This window comes from Ricinus communis, chromosome 9 (assembly GCF_019578655.1).
Source record: "Ricinus communis isolate WT05 ecotype wild-type chromosome 9, ASM1957865v1, whole genome shotgun sequence".
Classification (NCBI taxonomy): Eukaryota; Viridiplantae; Streptophyta; class Magnoliopsida; order Malpighiales; family Euphorbiaceae; genus Ricinus; species Ricinus communis.
In genome coordinates, this window is record NC_063264.1 from 1,965,140 (window position 1) to 1,978,356 (window position 13,217).

Below are 13,217 nucleotides of genomic sequence, written 5' to 3' on the forward strand. Positions count from 1 at the left end.
ACTTATTGATGTTTCCATAATGCTAGCTACATTAGACAGTACAATAGTTGGTACAAAATTATTGGACTAAATGAAACTATTGTTTCTCAAATATCAACCCACATTTGTTAAAAACAGGATCTAATGGAAGCTTCGTATTAAATTAAAAATAAAGGAAAAGTAAAAAAAGAAAAATGTTTTGCAGTTTAGTCAAATTCTGAACATAAAAATATGATATTTTTCTTAACAAAACAGTGTATTCAATTTACTTTTTATAGAAAAATTTAGTATATTGTTAATTTGCTAATGCCACATTTATACGACAGAGAGAAAAAAAAAAAAAAAAAGAAGAAGCATATTGTTTCAGTATAAAATATCACATTTGACCCAAATAAAAAACCATAAAATATGGCATTAATATAACATCAAGAGAATGTGTGTTTCTTTTAAAATACAATGAATGCATCCATCTTTGATATTTAATTTAAGTGGTAACTAACTTTTAAATTGAAATTATATTTTATAGAAAATGGTAAATTTTAAGTTCAAATCATTATTCATATTAACAAATGAAGAAAAGGAAGGCCAAATACAACCATTTTTTTCTGGTACCCTAAAAATTGAAAGTAAGAACAATGATTCTTGGGAATAAGATTTGATTTACTTTCTTCTTCGGTTTTAACTATTCCACTGCACAATCTCGAGTATATTTGTTTGAATCCAACAGTAAAAATCTTACGGCCAACAAAAACGGGATTTCACTGACACGTCGACCAACGCGAGATTGCCACGTAACCTGAACAAGACCAAACCTAGTATCGGCTACTATTACATGGACACTGTTGCCATGTCATCAAGCTGGTTTTTCTATGGACCCACTAAAGAAACGTGTCAGGATTGGACATCCCAGTTGCGCTCATGTAGGCCCCAATTAAATCCAGGTCATCCACGTGTAAAAAACTCGGACGTAAATTACGGTTATGGGGTGCAAGTAATGTACGGATGGGGCTTCATTGGGTGTTAGATTTCGGATACTCATACAGTAAAAGCGAATCTTTTCACTCCGTGTATTATTTATAGATCAAAGATTCATTGGATGACGTTTGATTTTTCATTTTATATATATATATATATATATATCAGATGGTCTGGAATGATGAATGAGATTCTGTGTTATTCTTTAGAAGCCTGTTCAATTAGAATATAAAAATAAGTATGGGAATTAAATTTACATAGAGAAACTGTTATTCCATGTTAAGTAATTATAAATCTCTGAGTCTTTTTTCTCTTTTTATTATTTACCACTGAAAATTCAGTTTAGAATCTTGATTCCATGGTATGGTTGATCATCTCACTCTATTAGGTTACAGCTTCTTACTTAATTCATTTTGTGTGAATTGTTTCTTGTTAGCATACTGATGCCTTACAAAAGAGATGGAATATGCAAGACTGAATATGATGTCCTTATGACACATATAGAAAGAATTATTATAATTAAGGAATTTATATAAATAAATTTCCTGTAGCTAAAACCATCAATACACTTGTAAGATATTAGAGAGATACACCTCTGCTAAGAATGAACATATGCATAATTCATCTAGAGATAAATTGTTCACTGATGATGTGCTTCTAGGTTTTCCTAATTCAGTGGAACCGAAGCTCCTCTTGAGATGGGTAGCTACTATAATGTTTTCTGTGACTCTTTAGTTTTAATGGACATATTTCTATCCAAAAAAATTAAAAATTAAAAATTAAAAATTAAAAAGCAAAAAGAAAAACCTAACCTTCAGGGATCAAATCCTTGATCTCCATTTGACAATTACCTGGGCAGATGGCAACTGCAATGACGACAAAGAATCAGCTTATCTTCAGCTTCAGATATCATGTAGCCCAGGAATACCTGTTGAATTCATTAGTCTCATGGCTTGGCAGGGACAATCTCATAGCTTTACACTTTTGCCCCCCGTGGCTTCCTTGCCATGCCCAAATCACTGGCAAGAACTGCTTGTGATTATTCAGGGAAAATCAATTTCAAGCTATATTAATAACTTCCCATCCTTTTAATCTTGAAAGCTTCCAATAATTATTCAAAGAAATTTAAGCAACAGAAAGACTGGGGGAAGATATGCTGTGACATTTCTTAGAGAAGTAACAAATTCATTCAGTAAGAGTTGTCTGCATAGTAGTAGGCTGTTGCAAACACCCAAAAACAGAATCGTCTTTAATCTAGCTGCTTTAGTGGAAGTATTTGAGGCAACAATTACCATTCACTCTAGAAGTTCCCTATTATGGATAAGCAATAAATCATGAGATTGTTAAAAAACTCTCCTCCTTACATTAAATAACTTGGCCCTATGAACAAGAAAAAGATTTACCTGCTTTGATCAACCAAATTCAAGAGAATTACATCAAGTCAGGCCATTTGGCTGACTCAAATCTTCTCTTCAAATTTGAGGGATCAGGACTCTCAGAGTCATGCCAGACCATTTCCATCTGGTTAGGAAGAGAAGAAAAAAAAATATTATGATCACTGTAATTGCAACAATGATGAAATACATAGTACAAGGTCTTTAAGGACAAGAGGTTGGGCCAACAAAATGACATCAGGCAACAGTAACGACTCGTATTCTTTTTCATTCAGAAAATGGTTAACTCCATGTTAAATGCCAATATTAAGTCTATAACACGTATAAGTTACAAGTGGTAGAACTTTGATAGAAAGAGTAGAAGGGGTACTTACATACCAACTATCACTTAAATTTACACTTATTTTCAATTTGGTCACTAAATTTAAATCATTCAGCTTTGAATAGCATTAAATTTAGTCACCTATGTTTGACATATCGAGAAAATAACCCATAAGGATAGAGTGATTAGGAGAGAGAAACACAATGTGTCAGTCTCTTAATACCGGAGGTGACAAAATTGTAATGAAAATTGAGATTGAATGATTAAACAAAATCAATTGAAATTGAGTGATTAAATTGAAACTAAGTGCAAAACTAAGTGCTTGTTAGTATAACTACTGCAACAGTAAAGTTAACCATGCACCTTATTTGAAATTCAAGATTCTTAAGTGCCTGCAGCAATAAATCATAACTGAAGTCTATCACACTACCATCATCATATAGACATCAGTGAGCATGAGCAAGTGTTCTGCACATGGGTGCTGGCAAGTACGTAGGGCTAAAGTTAGGCATCAAAAGGAGTGAGTGAATTACCAATTCTAAAAATATAAAGCATTTTAGGTACATACCTCTCCAACAATCACTGTGTCACCTTCCTTGACACCCATCTTCTTGAGAGTCTTGTACACACCACAAGCTTCCAAAACATGCTGGAACCTTCTCTCAGAATCTGCATATCTATTTGAAAAGATTTATTAAACATACCATCAATAGAAGCCTAAAAGAACATAAAAAGATAAAGGATCATTCATTCCAAAGACAGAATATAACCAACCAGAATATTAAGGAATAATCAAGGAGTACGACTGGATTGTGCATATAAACCGTTAGGCATTCAAGTTGAGACACTTGAGCCAAGTAAAAAATAACATATATGACACAGGTTCTAGTAAATGTCAGACAACTTTAAAGGGAAACTGATAATTTTAAAATAATTTCTGGGCAGTAGCAGGATAGCAAGCATAGAATGAATATTGCAGTCTTAAGTGAATTGATCTCATTCCAATACATACTAATGTATTACTGCAACTACAAGCCAAGGAAAGACAGCCAACTGATACAACTTCAGCAATTCCTTTCTGAACAAGAGAGATTGCAGCTTGGCAGTGCAATGAAATGAAGTTTAATTATGATGTTGGGCAGAGAGGTTAGTGGATTATCTGTTTGAATCCAACTGGTTTGAACCCTAATTTCAGTTTAGCACTACTTATGAAGTCATCGTTTATAGCCTGACTGGGTATCCATGTAAAAGACAGAGTATGCAGTATAGTCCTAACAAGGTGACATTTCAATTAGAAGGTCTGAAAAAATTAGTCACTCTCAGAATGTTGAGTGGAAATTAATGAGTAGAATAGTTAATGAATGTAAACAACAAGAATAAAGAAGACTAAATAGCAACAATATGTTTGGACTAAATTATTGCCAAAAGAAACCTACCGCCAATTTGTCATCTGAACAAAACGTTGTAATCCAGACCCAATCACTTGCCAAGTATTGGAACCACTTTCGTGAAAGATCTCAAAGTCATTGATAGGGCTTCTTCGTTGCTTCTGTACCATATCGGCTACATGATTCAAATTTGCTGGATCTATCCAACCTGCACATTAATAGAAACTCTGAATACAATGTAAATCTAGATAAAAATTATTTGTAGTATGCACAAGAATGTGGAAAATTTTACCTTCGGACTCCTGATTGGCGTCTTTACTTTTCCGTAGAAGCTCATAAGCAGCACAAATCACTTGACGTGTGCCTTCTTTTTTCACAGCACTCATGCAGAAAGTCTTAATCCCACGAGCTTCTAATTGTTCCATAAATGATGACCAGTTTTCATAAGCATCTGGAAGATCCATTTTGTTATAGGCAACTATGAAAGGCTTCTCAGCAATTTCAGGACTGAACAATTCCAGCTCAAGACGAACAGCATCAAACTCAAATTCTGGCTGCTGCGAAGAGCCATCAACCACATGTACCTAAAACAACAGAGATTCCATTAGTCCAAAAGGTGACCTAGGAGTTGTAAAGGATGAGGTCTATCAAGAAGAAATTTTTTGAGAAAAATTAGAAAGGGAAAATAAAGCAAGACCGTGACATAGTTAGAATCATTATCTAATCATCAGTCATGAGTGCCTCCAATTGAGTTCGAAACTGTTCAATTGACATTAGTATAGTTCTTATGTTTCTACAAGAATATCAGATCATGTATGCAGTTGCTAATTCTATTTCCAAAAGGAATTTAGCAAATTGTTTCAATAAATTGACATCACCTAAGAAAATAAGCGGACCAGGGTTTGGACTTTAGCAAGAACTTACATGTTAGCAAAACATTCAAACAGAAAACTACAGCAGTAACAGCGGAGCTAGAGAACCCAAATCTAATGATCACTTGCAGTTAGAACCGACCATGGTTCTCGTTTCTCCAAAGGGTGGCCCGGAACCAGTCCTTAGGGAACAGGGCCGATTCCAGTTTCCGTTTCTCATGGTAAAAAGTTATTCCTTTGAACATTACGGTTACAAGATGGAACCAGGCAGCAGGTTCCAATTTGGTTTCGGTTCATACAAGGTTTTAACTGACAGTACCATGAACTGTATCAGATGAACTGCACAACAATATTAGACTGTATCACAATGTATCAGACTGAAACGGTCACTGCTACTGTGAATTTTTAAGAATAATTCCTGTTTAAATAAGCAAACTTAGAAATATATTGACTAAATACTCTTTAGTGAAGAGCCTCTTTCTTTCATCGAAGCTAAAATGAAGGGATAGAGTTAGAAAATGTAAGTAGGGTTCGAAAAACTAATGAAAACTGAGTTTTTATAAATCTCTTGTAACATATCGGTAAATAATGTATCACAAGGCCAAAATTCCATTACAACATGGCGATACATAATGTATTGGCCAATATTAAGAACCATGGGTTTAGGTTGGGGAGTGGGGTGGTGAATTGGGAGCTTAACTGGTCCCCTTAGTTTCAGGATTGGAATCAGAACCATAAAATGGTAAGGTTTTCTATGAGTGGATTCGAACTAGACAAGGTATTAACTAACAGTAATACATATTTAATTCTTGAGGCACCAACAGGGTACAGGAACAATATGCTACAGGACTTGAAAGTAGTTTGGGTTGATACGGACAACGCGTATTGATCGAAGAAATTTTTATTTTCTTGTATTAAGTAAATATTTTCTCTTTAAGTGAAGAAAATATCTTAGTAGGGAATTATTTAACTTGATAGAGCTTATTATGTTCTATTCATAACTATTTTATGTATTGTGTTTTTAAATAAAGACATGCTTATATAAGTGTTTATTAACTTAATGAATTATATATCAAACTTTATTAATCATTTCTTTTTTATTTGAATTATTTTGCTAACTGTTTTTCAAAATCTACGATACCAGACGATACAGTCTGATGCCGTTATATTGATTTAGACACCGACAAAGTTCATGAATAACATTATTAAAGACCCGGGGCTGGAACTGGTCTATGGTCAGGTCTACTTGCAGTAATGATAAAAAACTTGTACCAGTACAGAACATCTTTCTGTGTGTCGTAGAAACTCATGGCCCAAACCAAAACCCCGATGTGCTCCTTCGAGTAGACCTGGAAGGTCTGCCACAACCATTGTAGAATCATAATCAAATGAAACTACACCAAGGTTAGGAAGTAAAGTAGTAAAGGGGTAATTTGCTATTGCTGGCTGTGCAGCACTTATTACACTCAAAAGTGTACTTTTCCCAGCATTGGGTGCACCCACGATTCCAACATCTGCAACGAGCTTTAGCTCCAGCTCCAACCACCTGATCATGAGACCATCATAATCCTTGTATACACAAATCAAAAGTAACTCTCCCAAACTACTAGTCTATGAAAATTAACGAGTTTTTATTTAATTTTATTTTTCTCAGGAGAATTAATGAGTTAATAAATATTTATGAAAATTCTTAGCCATGCAATATCAGATAAATCACAGTAGAAACTAATACAGATCCTAACAAACAAAACGAACATTAGTGATATAAGAGAAGGATACTCACATTTCGACTCCCTCTTCACCATTCTCAGCAATCCTAGGGACTTTATTAGTACCAGATTTAAACGCAGCGTTTCCTCTACCACCTCTACCACCAGGCAACAGCAAAGCCTTTTGGCCGGCATCCAACAATTCCAACAACACCTCCGCTTTTCCCGCTTCTCTAATAACCGTACCTGGCGGAACCTTAACCACTACATCCTCTCCTTTGGCGCCATTTTGCATAGACCCTTGCCCGTGGGACCCTCTCCCAGCTCTAAAATGAACTCTATTCCTAAATGGTAATAACGAATTCATTGAACCCTCAACTTCTACGTATACATTTCCTCCTCTACCTCCATCTCCACCAGAGGGCCCACCTAATGGCACGAACTTCTCGCGACGAAATGCTACAACACCGTTTCCTCCATCTCCCGCTTTTACGTAGATTTTCGCTGTGTCAAAACATCGCATTACAGCTGGCACTCCTTTCTCTTTTATATCAATCTCTTCTCCTCCTTCTCCTTCTCCATCATAAAAGTCCCTGTCATCGTAATAATCCACAGTTTTGCCATTTTCAATTATATCGTTGTCTTCCTCTTCTTCTTCACCCTCATAATCAGAATTAACCTCGTAAACCTCAAATCTACCATAATCAACTTGCAGTTCACCATCAATATCATCATCATCTTCTTCTTCTTCACTACCGAAACGGTGATCCTCGTTGTCGTTTCGGCGTTCAGCTACATTTGAATTGCGGAGCTTAACTTCCGCCGCTTTAAAATCGATGGACGGAAGGGTAAAATCTTCTCTCGGCGGCAGGCGAGTGTAGGTTGTGGCTTCGCCGCCAGATAAGGTCAGTGGTTGTGCAATAAATTTGTTGTATTTACTCTTTTGAGGCTTGAAATTAGAGCTGGGGTTTCGATTCGGTTTTTTTGGGTTAGGGTTAGGGTTTTGAGTTCTTGGACGAGATAGAGCTTGTGGAGAGAAGCTGGCTATGGATATGGAAGCCATTTCAGGTGGATAGATAGATAGATAGCGATGCAATGCTAGAGATGCCGTGGTATCTTCAAATGGAAAGATCCGACGTCGTTTTCCGGATTTTTTAGTCTAGGCCCAAGGGGAAAGGCTAGGCCCATGATGAAGCCCGAGAGAGAAGATTTATAGATCAGTGTATAAATGAGGTAAAAGTACAAGGGCAAAAATATAAATACAGAAAAGTAATAACAATGATACTTTGGCGCCAGAGATTGAAGAGCAACAACATAACCGTACTTGTTGCTATATGATACTGATATATCTCTCTAGTCTGGTCTCTGCCTCGGGATCTTTTGATTAATTACAGCTAAGCTATTGTCCCACTTGAAGATTCTGCAAGACATTTTCTGTGCTCTTCAGGTGTCAATAAATTTGACTAAAATCTTGAAAAGTCTGAAAAATTTGCTATGACTTTCCTTTTATTTCATTTGCTGTGGTTACAATTTTCTTGATCTGGGTGCGAATTGTATGATATTGGTACGTGCTTGTAATACAGGCTCCTCTTGTGACATCAGTTACTTCTCTCTATCATTCTCTTTAATTTCCTTTTTCTTTTCTTTTCTTTTTTTCTGGTGTGAGTTTGAAGAAACTAATACCATATGGAGCTCAGCCTTTGCTTGAAATAGTGTAAAGATAGATAAATTTGTGGGGTAGACCGAAAATCTTTCTGGACCCGTTACTGGAATCATTGTGGATCTCATCTTGATAGAAGGGGGACAACGAAAATCTAGTGGGGTTGATGTGGTTTAGGAACAACTTGAATCGTATTTGATTTATTTTTATTTGAATCTAATGATTGTTCATAAGCTAATATAGTTGACATCCATGGTACTATATTGGACGTAAGTAAATATTATTTCAGTGAATTGCGCAGCAGAATCAAGCAAGGATTCCCCTAATTGATTTCTAGTCATTGTAACACTATCTTTCCTGGTAGATTTTTCAGAGTTATTGTGCTTCTGGTCCCCACGCTTGCGCATTGAAAATGATAGCTGAAGCTTGTCATTATCCTCAACTTTATGCTCTTTTTCACTGAAATTTACTAATTTATAATTTCACTTGCCAATGTCGGTCGTAGGATTCTCAGACAGGCATGGCCATATTACCTTGCTCATATCCTTCAATCTTTGTAGTCAGATTGAGTGTACCTTTCTGACTCGGGGAAATGGAACAGTTTCGGTGCTTAAAAGAAAAGGAAAGAAAAGAAAACAAAAGTAAAGCTTTTTAGCGTCAGTAAGGCGCTTTCATGCATTGGTTTGAGTCGGGGAAAGTCCTGCCTAAGGAATTAGAATTTTATTGTCATCCAAGCCAGTTATTGTTATGTGGATTTTTCTCTCGTATAGAGCATGTGCATTGTTTAATCAAATAAGGAATACTTCTTATGGAATTAGTTTATTGACCAAAAAAGGAGATAAAAATATTGCTGTCTCATTTCAAGTTGTTTTCTCCATGTCCTCTTTGGCTATGTGAGTTATATGGAAGTAATGTCTTGTATTGTCTATGCATATTAATTTGTTTCTGGTTTTACAGAGTTTTTCAGTAGTTTCTGTTGCTATGTCCACAGGGAGCTGCACGAGGAGAGAAATTGTTATTGTCTACATACCATGGTGGTCGAAACAACTAGAACAAGTATTTTGTGCAACATAAGCAAAAGCTGTCAATAAACAGGGAGATTAAGACTTGCTCCTATCCTTAACATGTATGACAAATATTTGCTCCTATCCTTAATATTTTTATAGAGTTGAGAGGCTTTTCTCAATGTTAAATGTGATAGTGATGCTGGATCACATAAATTTTGCTCTGGAGACTCTGAGTTTTCTTGGATATATTTATTGGTCTAAAAACATATGGATATCGACTGTGGTGGTGCCTGACTAAATAGATGATAAACGTTGATAGATAAATGTAATCTTCTTCTAAAATGCTATTACTTTGCTTCATTAGATACACAAATTCATACTTACACTTTGCTTACATTTATTCAAGAACTCTCTCATTCCCCCTCCAATGCTGTTGTTGTTACATAGTACTTTTGATCGAAAAATCAATCTTACCCTTCGCTCAATGAGAAAATGGGTGCTATTAAGCCTAAGCTTGGCCCAGGCATAATATAGACCAACCATTTTGTGACTTCTGGTTCCATTTTTAAGTAAATAGCTCACTTCCTTTAAGAAATGTAGCAGTACCCTCACCCATGACAGTTGTTAGTTCCATCTCTCTGTCATGTATCCTTTCAAGTTCAGCCACAACCATTTCCATCTTTGGTCTCCCTGTTCCTGGAAAACTCATGCATCGCAGTGTCAGCCTGATCAAGTCCCTAATTCCATCTCTAGTGAAACTGCCCATGAGTCGACGGTCCACAAAACTGTTTGAGTTCAGTCGAGAAGCCACCTTCACAAATTTATACCTCCAGCTTTAGTATAACCCTCAAATTAACCTTAATGAAACATAAACTTGCACTGAACTTTCTGAGGCAAGCAACTCCTCCAAGGTTCTGTGCCTATCAATTTGATATAAACTTTAACCGGAACATTATTCAAAAGCATCCTTTAACTGTTAGGAGTGAGCATAACATTATATTGTAGATTTCTATCTCGATAGACAATACATTTATCCATTAGTTTTCTTTTCAAGAAAACCTCATTACTGCTCACTATTTTGCTTCTTGAACTCCAAAATAAAAATAACCCGAAAGGAAAAATGAACAGAAATTGTAGTTCATTTACTTACCCATTGAATTAAGCTTTCATCAGTTCCTGAGAAACCAAGATGCACTGCTTCCTGTCCAGTTAAAAGCTCCAGAAGGAACACCCCGAAGCTGTAAACATCGCTCATTTCAGTGAAGGTCCCGGATACTTCTGTCCTAAATACATTAGGGATATCTTAAATTGGGAAAACTATTTATATTTGGACACCAAAAATGAACTGGGTTAGGACGAAACATACTCTGGATCCTGGAAAACGTTTACACCAGATGTGAAAGATGGACCTGCTTCTTCTATCTTTTCAAGAAGTTTTGAGATCCCTGCATCTGCGACCTTTACAATAAAGTTCTCATCAACCAAGACGTTAGCCATTCTGAAGTTCTTGTGTACCAAAGGTGGATTTAGGCTATGCAAATGGCATAAACCTGCACTAGTAATGAACAGTTAATTGTAAGTCCATTTTAGGACTCTTGACTTGATTCTGAAATTTTCTCATTGGATACCTTGGTATTTACCTTTAGCTGCCCCTAGAGCTATGGACAACCTCTGCTTGAATTCTAGTTTAGTTGATGATTCCAACCCTCTATCTGTCAAGAGGATGAACTGCTGTGAAAAATATGTATATTATATCACGGAGGATCACGTAGAATAGGTTATGCTAAAAGAATCGTACCGTATAAGTGATTGCACATGCTGCCATTGGGTACATATTCAAAGACCAGCATCTGTGATCCTCTTTCTTTGCAGTAACCTAGAAGGGAAACTAAATTACGGTGTCGAATTTCTGACAAATAGATTACCTGTTCTCCAGAAGAAGTTTGTTAATGTCCATTTAAATTGTGGTAACTTAAAGCTCTTACAAAGGTTATTATGTTCTTAGCAGAAGGAAGTTGCTCTGGATTATCTTCCATTTAGACTTGCATTGATGTATGTTCTTTCTCACCAAGGTCTTGTTCCACTTGAAAGACCAAGCACAAAGAAGCTCATGCATTCAATCATTAAGCATTGTTGCCTAAAAGAACCTCTAGTTTGGGATGAAGATTATATAGATGATAATATCAACTAGAATTCAGCTAAAATTTGAAAGTTACTTAATTATACCTCCGCCACAAAGTCGTCTCGAGCAACATTTGGACGCCTTTTGATGGCTACGACACTATCATGAAGCAAACCTTTATATACCGAACCAAAACTTCCATATCCAATGAGATTACTGTCACTAAATTGCTTGGTAGCTTGCTCCAACTCATCCATTGTGAACTGCCTAGCTCCTTGTGAACCAAATATATAGCGGCTAGGCGCTGAACTGGATCTACCTCCTCTACTCCACTCTGTTGTCATAAGTTATAAAGAGAATTAGTGAATGTCCCACAAATGAAAGTATTTTCCAATTTTGTGTCCCTAGATATAAGTTACCTAGTGCAGATGGATCTGAAGAACCTGTCTCTGAGTTCTTATTTGAGAAGTTCTTACAATGTGACTTGAAGAACCACAGTATGATGAATGCTGCAACAAGCGCCACTCCTACAGCTCCTCCAACTATTGCAGCATAAGGCTTTGACATGAGGTAAGGCCTTCCGATTCTCCTTCGACAAGCTTGAGCATTGAAACTGCAATGCAGAAGAAAACAACCGTTATAGTTTGAAGTATTCAAACAACTTAGAATCGGTAATTGATCTCTATAGAATGCGCACACAAAAAAAAAAAAAAAAAAATCTTTTTGCAAATTGCAAACCAGAATTTGCAGATTAGAGTTCTGGATTTGAGTACCAGTAATGGAAACAATTGATCAAATTGTCCTTTCTATTGAAATTTCTCTTTTTAAAGTTTCAAAAAGACAGCTATCAGAAACACAACTGACTGATCTCAAAGTAAGTGGAAAAAGGATACTAGACAAGGTTCGATGCTGCTATAATCTGAATAAGATATTAGCAGACAGCTCATTTGCTTCTCAAAGTACCTCCACTTTTAGCACCACCGAAATAGACATCAGGGAAACCCTACACCAAACAACATCCTGTACTTGGCTCCTTGCCAAGGCATATTCTCCCTTTTTGTTATTCGGTTTCATGGGAAAAGAAGGGTAACATTGGGGAAATTTATAAATAACACAAGCAAAAGTTATTACCCTATCTACTACTCCTGATAGATCTCATGCTGGTTTATATTTGGCATTGCTTGCAGTCTTGACAAATTAAGCTCTTCAAGAAGGAGAAGAAGACTTTTAATGCATGGGCAGAGGTTGGTAGTCTGGTAAATGAATTGAAGAGGAACATTACATGAATTCATGTAGAAATCTTTGGACAAACACAGAGCTCATTTATCTCTGTAGCTCCTTTATTTGGAATCTCTCTACCAACAAATAAAAGAAAAAAATCAATGGCCCATGTGGGTGGTTGTTTACCAACTGTAAATACTTTGATTTTTACTACAAAGATACAGACATGTATGAAAATGACATTATTTGGACAGCCAATGCAAGACATAATTATTGGAGAGGGATCAAAAGAAAAAGGTAGTTATTACTCTATCAATCCCAAGCCTTCCTACCCTGAATTCACTCTCTTATCTTCCTTTTTGCCTCTTTTTTGTCATCTGATCTGGAAAGAGGGGAAGTGGGATTCTTATTTTAGTATACAGAGATGGGACTCCTCATCCTCAGATGGGGTCTATGACAACTGATCCAACAAGACATTACCACAGCTAGTTTAAACAGGTACTTGGTTTTCATGGCTACATGTTCCTGGTTTTATTGCCTAAGAATAAACAACATTTGCTGTTTTGGC

At 36.2% G+C, this 13,217-nt stretch overlaps 2 protein-coding genes across 16 annotated transcripts; both read right to left on the minus strand.

Annotated features, from left to right (window-relative positions):
- Window positions 1–1,464: 1,464 nt before the first annotated feature.
- Window positions 1,465–7,847, minus strand: LOC8262410 (GTP-binding protein OBGC, chloroplastic). 7 transcript variants are annotated; one of them, XR_007217303.1, is made up of 8 exons: window positions 6,714–7,847; window positions 6,203–6,476; window positions 4,351–4,642; window positions 4,107–4,266; window positions 3,239–3,347; window positions 3,034–3,151; window positions 2,358–2,475; window positions 1,465–1,973 (listed from the first exon to the last, which is right to left on the minus strand). XR_007217303.1 is itself a non-coding variant. In XM_015717898.3 (7 exons), the coding sequence occupies exons 1-6, from the start codon at window positions 7,700–7,702 to the stop codon at window positions 2,386–2,388; spliced, it is 1,914 nt and encodes a 637-aa protein (XP_015573384.1). In that variant the 5' UTR covers window positions 7,703–7,847; the 3' UTR covers window positions 1,465–1,973; window positions 2,358–2,385. The 7 variants fall into 7 exon arrangements, 3 of the variants coding, with proteins under 3 accessions (XP_015573384.1, XP_015573385.1, XP_015573383.1); XR_007217302.1 differs by having other exon boundaries at window positions 1,465–1,983; XR_007217301.1 differs by having other exon boundaries at window positions 1,465–2,265.
- Window positions 7,848–9,637: 1,790 nt separating this feature from the next.
- On the minus strand, window positions 9,638–13,119 carry LOC8262408 (proline-rich receptor-like protein kinase PERK3). 9 transcript variants are annotated; one of them, XM_048379088.1, is made up of 8 exons: window positions 12,982–13,119; window positions 11,848–12,041; window positions 11,533–11,762; window positions 11,105–11,231; window positions 10,947–11,018; window positions 10,673–10,856; window positions 10,457–10,589; window positions 9,638–10,117 (listed from the first exon to the last, which is right to left on the minus strand). In XM_048379088.1, the coding sequence occupies exons 2-8, from the start codon at window positions 11,993–11,995 to the stop codon at window positions 9,872–9,874; spliced, it is 1,140 nt and encodes a 379-aa protein (XP_048235045.1). In that variant the 5' UTR covers window positions 11,996–12,041; window positions 12,982–13,119; the 3' UTR covers window positions 9,638–9,871. The 9 variants fall into 9 exon arrangements, with proteins under 9 accessions (XP_048235045.1, XP_048235046.1, XP_048235048.1 ...); XM_048379089.1 differs by having other exon boundaries at window positions 12,958–13,083; XM_048379091.1 differs by lacking the exon at window positions 12,982–13,119 and adding an exon at window positions 12,392–12,938 and having other exon boundaries at window positions 10,947–11,037; window positions 11,105–11,182.
- Window positions 13,120–13,217: the final 98 nt, after the last annotated feature.

Bases quoted from the DNA above. Each gene is read 5' to 3' on its own strand.
- LOC8262410 (XM_015717898.3), bottom strand. From the start codon at position 7,702: ATGGCTTCCATATCCATAGCCAGCTTCTCTCCACAAGCTCTATCTCGT. The intron at 6,477-6,713 runs GTGAGTATCCTT...TCTCATGATCAG, and splicing joins GGTGAAGAGGGAGTCGAAAT to GTGGTTGGAGCTGGAGCTAA. The intron at 4,643-6,202 runs GTACAAGTTTTT...CTGTTGTTTTAG, and splicing joins CAGAAAGATGTTCTGTACTG to GTACATGTGGTTGATGGCTC.
- LOC8262408 (XM_048379088.1), bottom strand. From the start codon at position 11,995: ATGTCAAAGCCTTATGCTGCAATAGTTGGAGGAGCTGTAGGAGTGGCG. The intron at 11,763-11,847 runs GTAACTTATATC...TTATGACAACAG, and splicing joins TTCAGATCCATCTGCACTAG to AGTGGAGTAGAGGAGGTAGA. The intron at 10,590-10,672 runs GTATGTTTCGTC...TAATGTATTTAG, and splicing joins AACGTTTTCCAGGATCCAGA to GACAGAAGTATCCGGGACCT.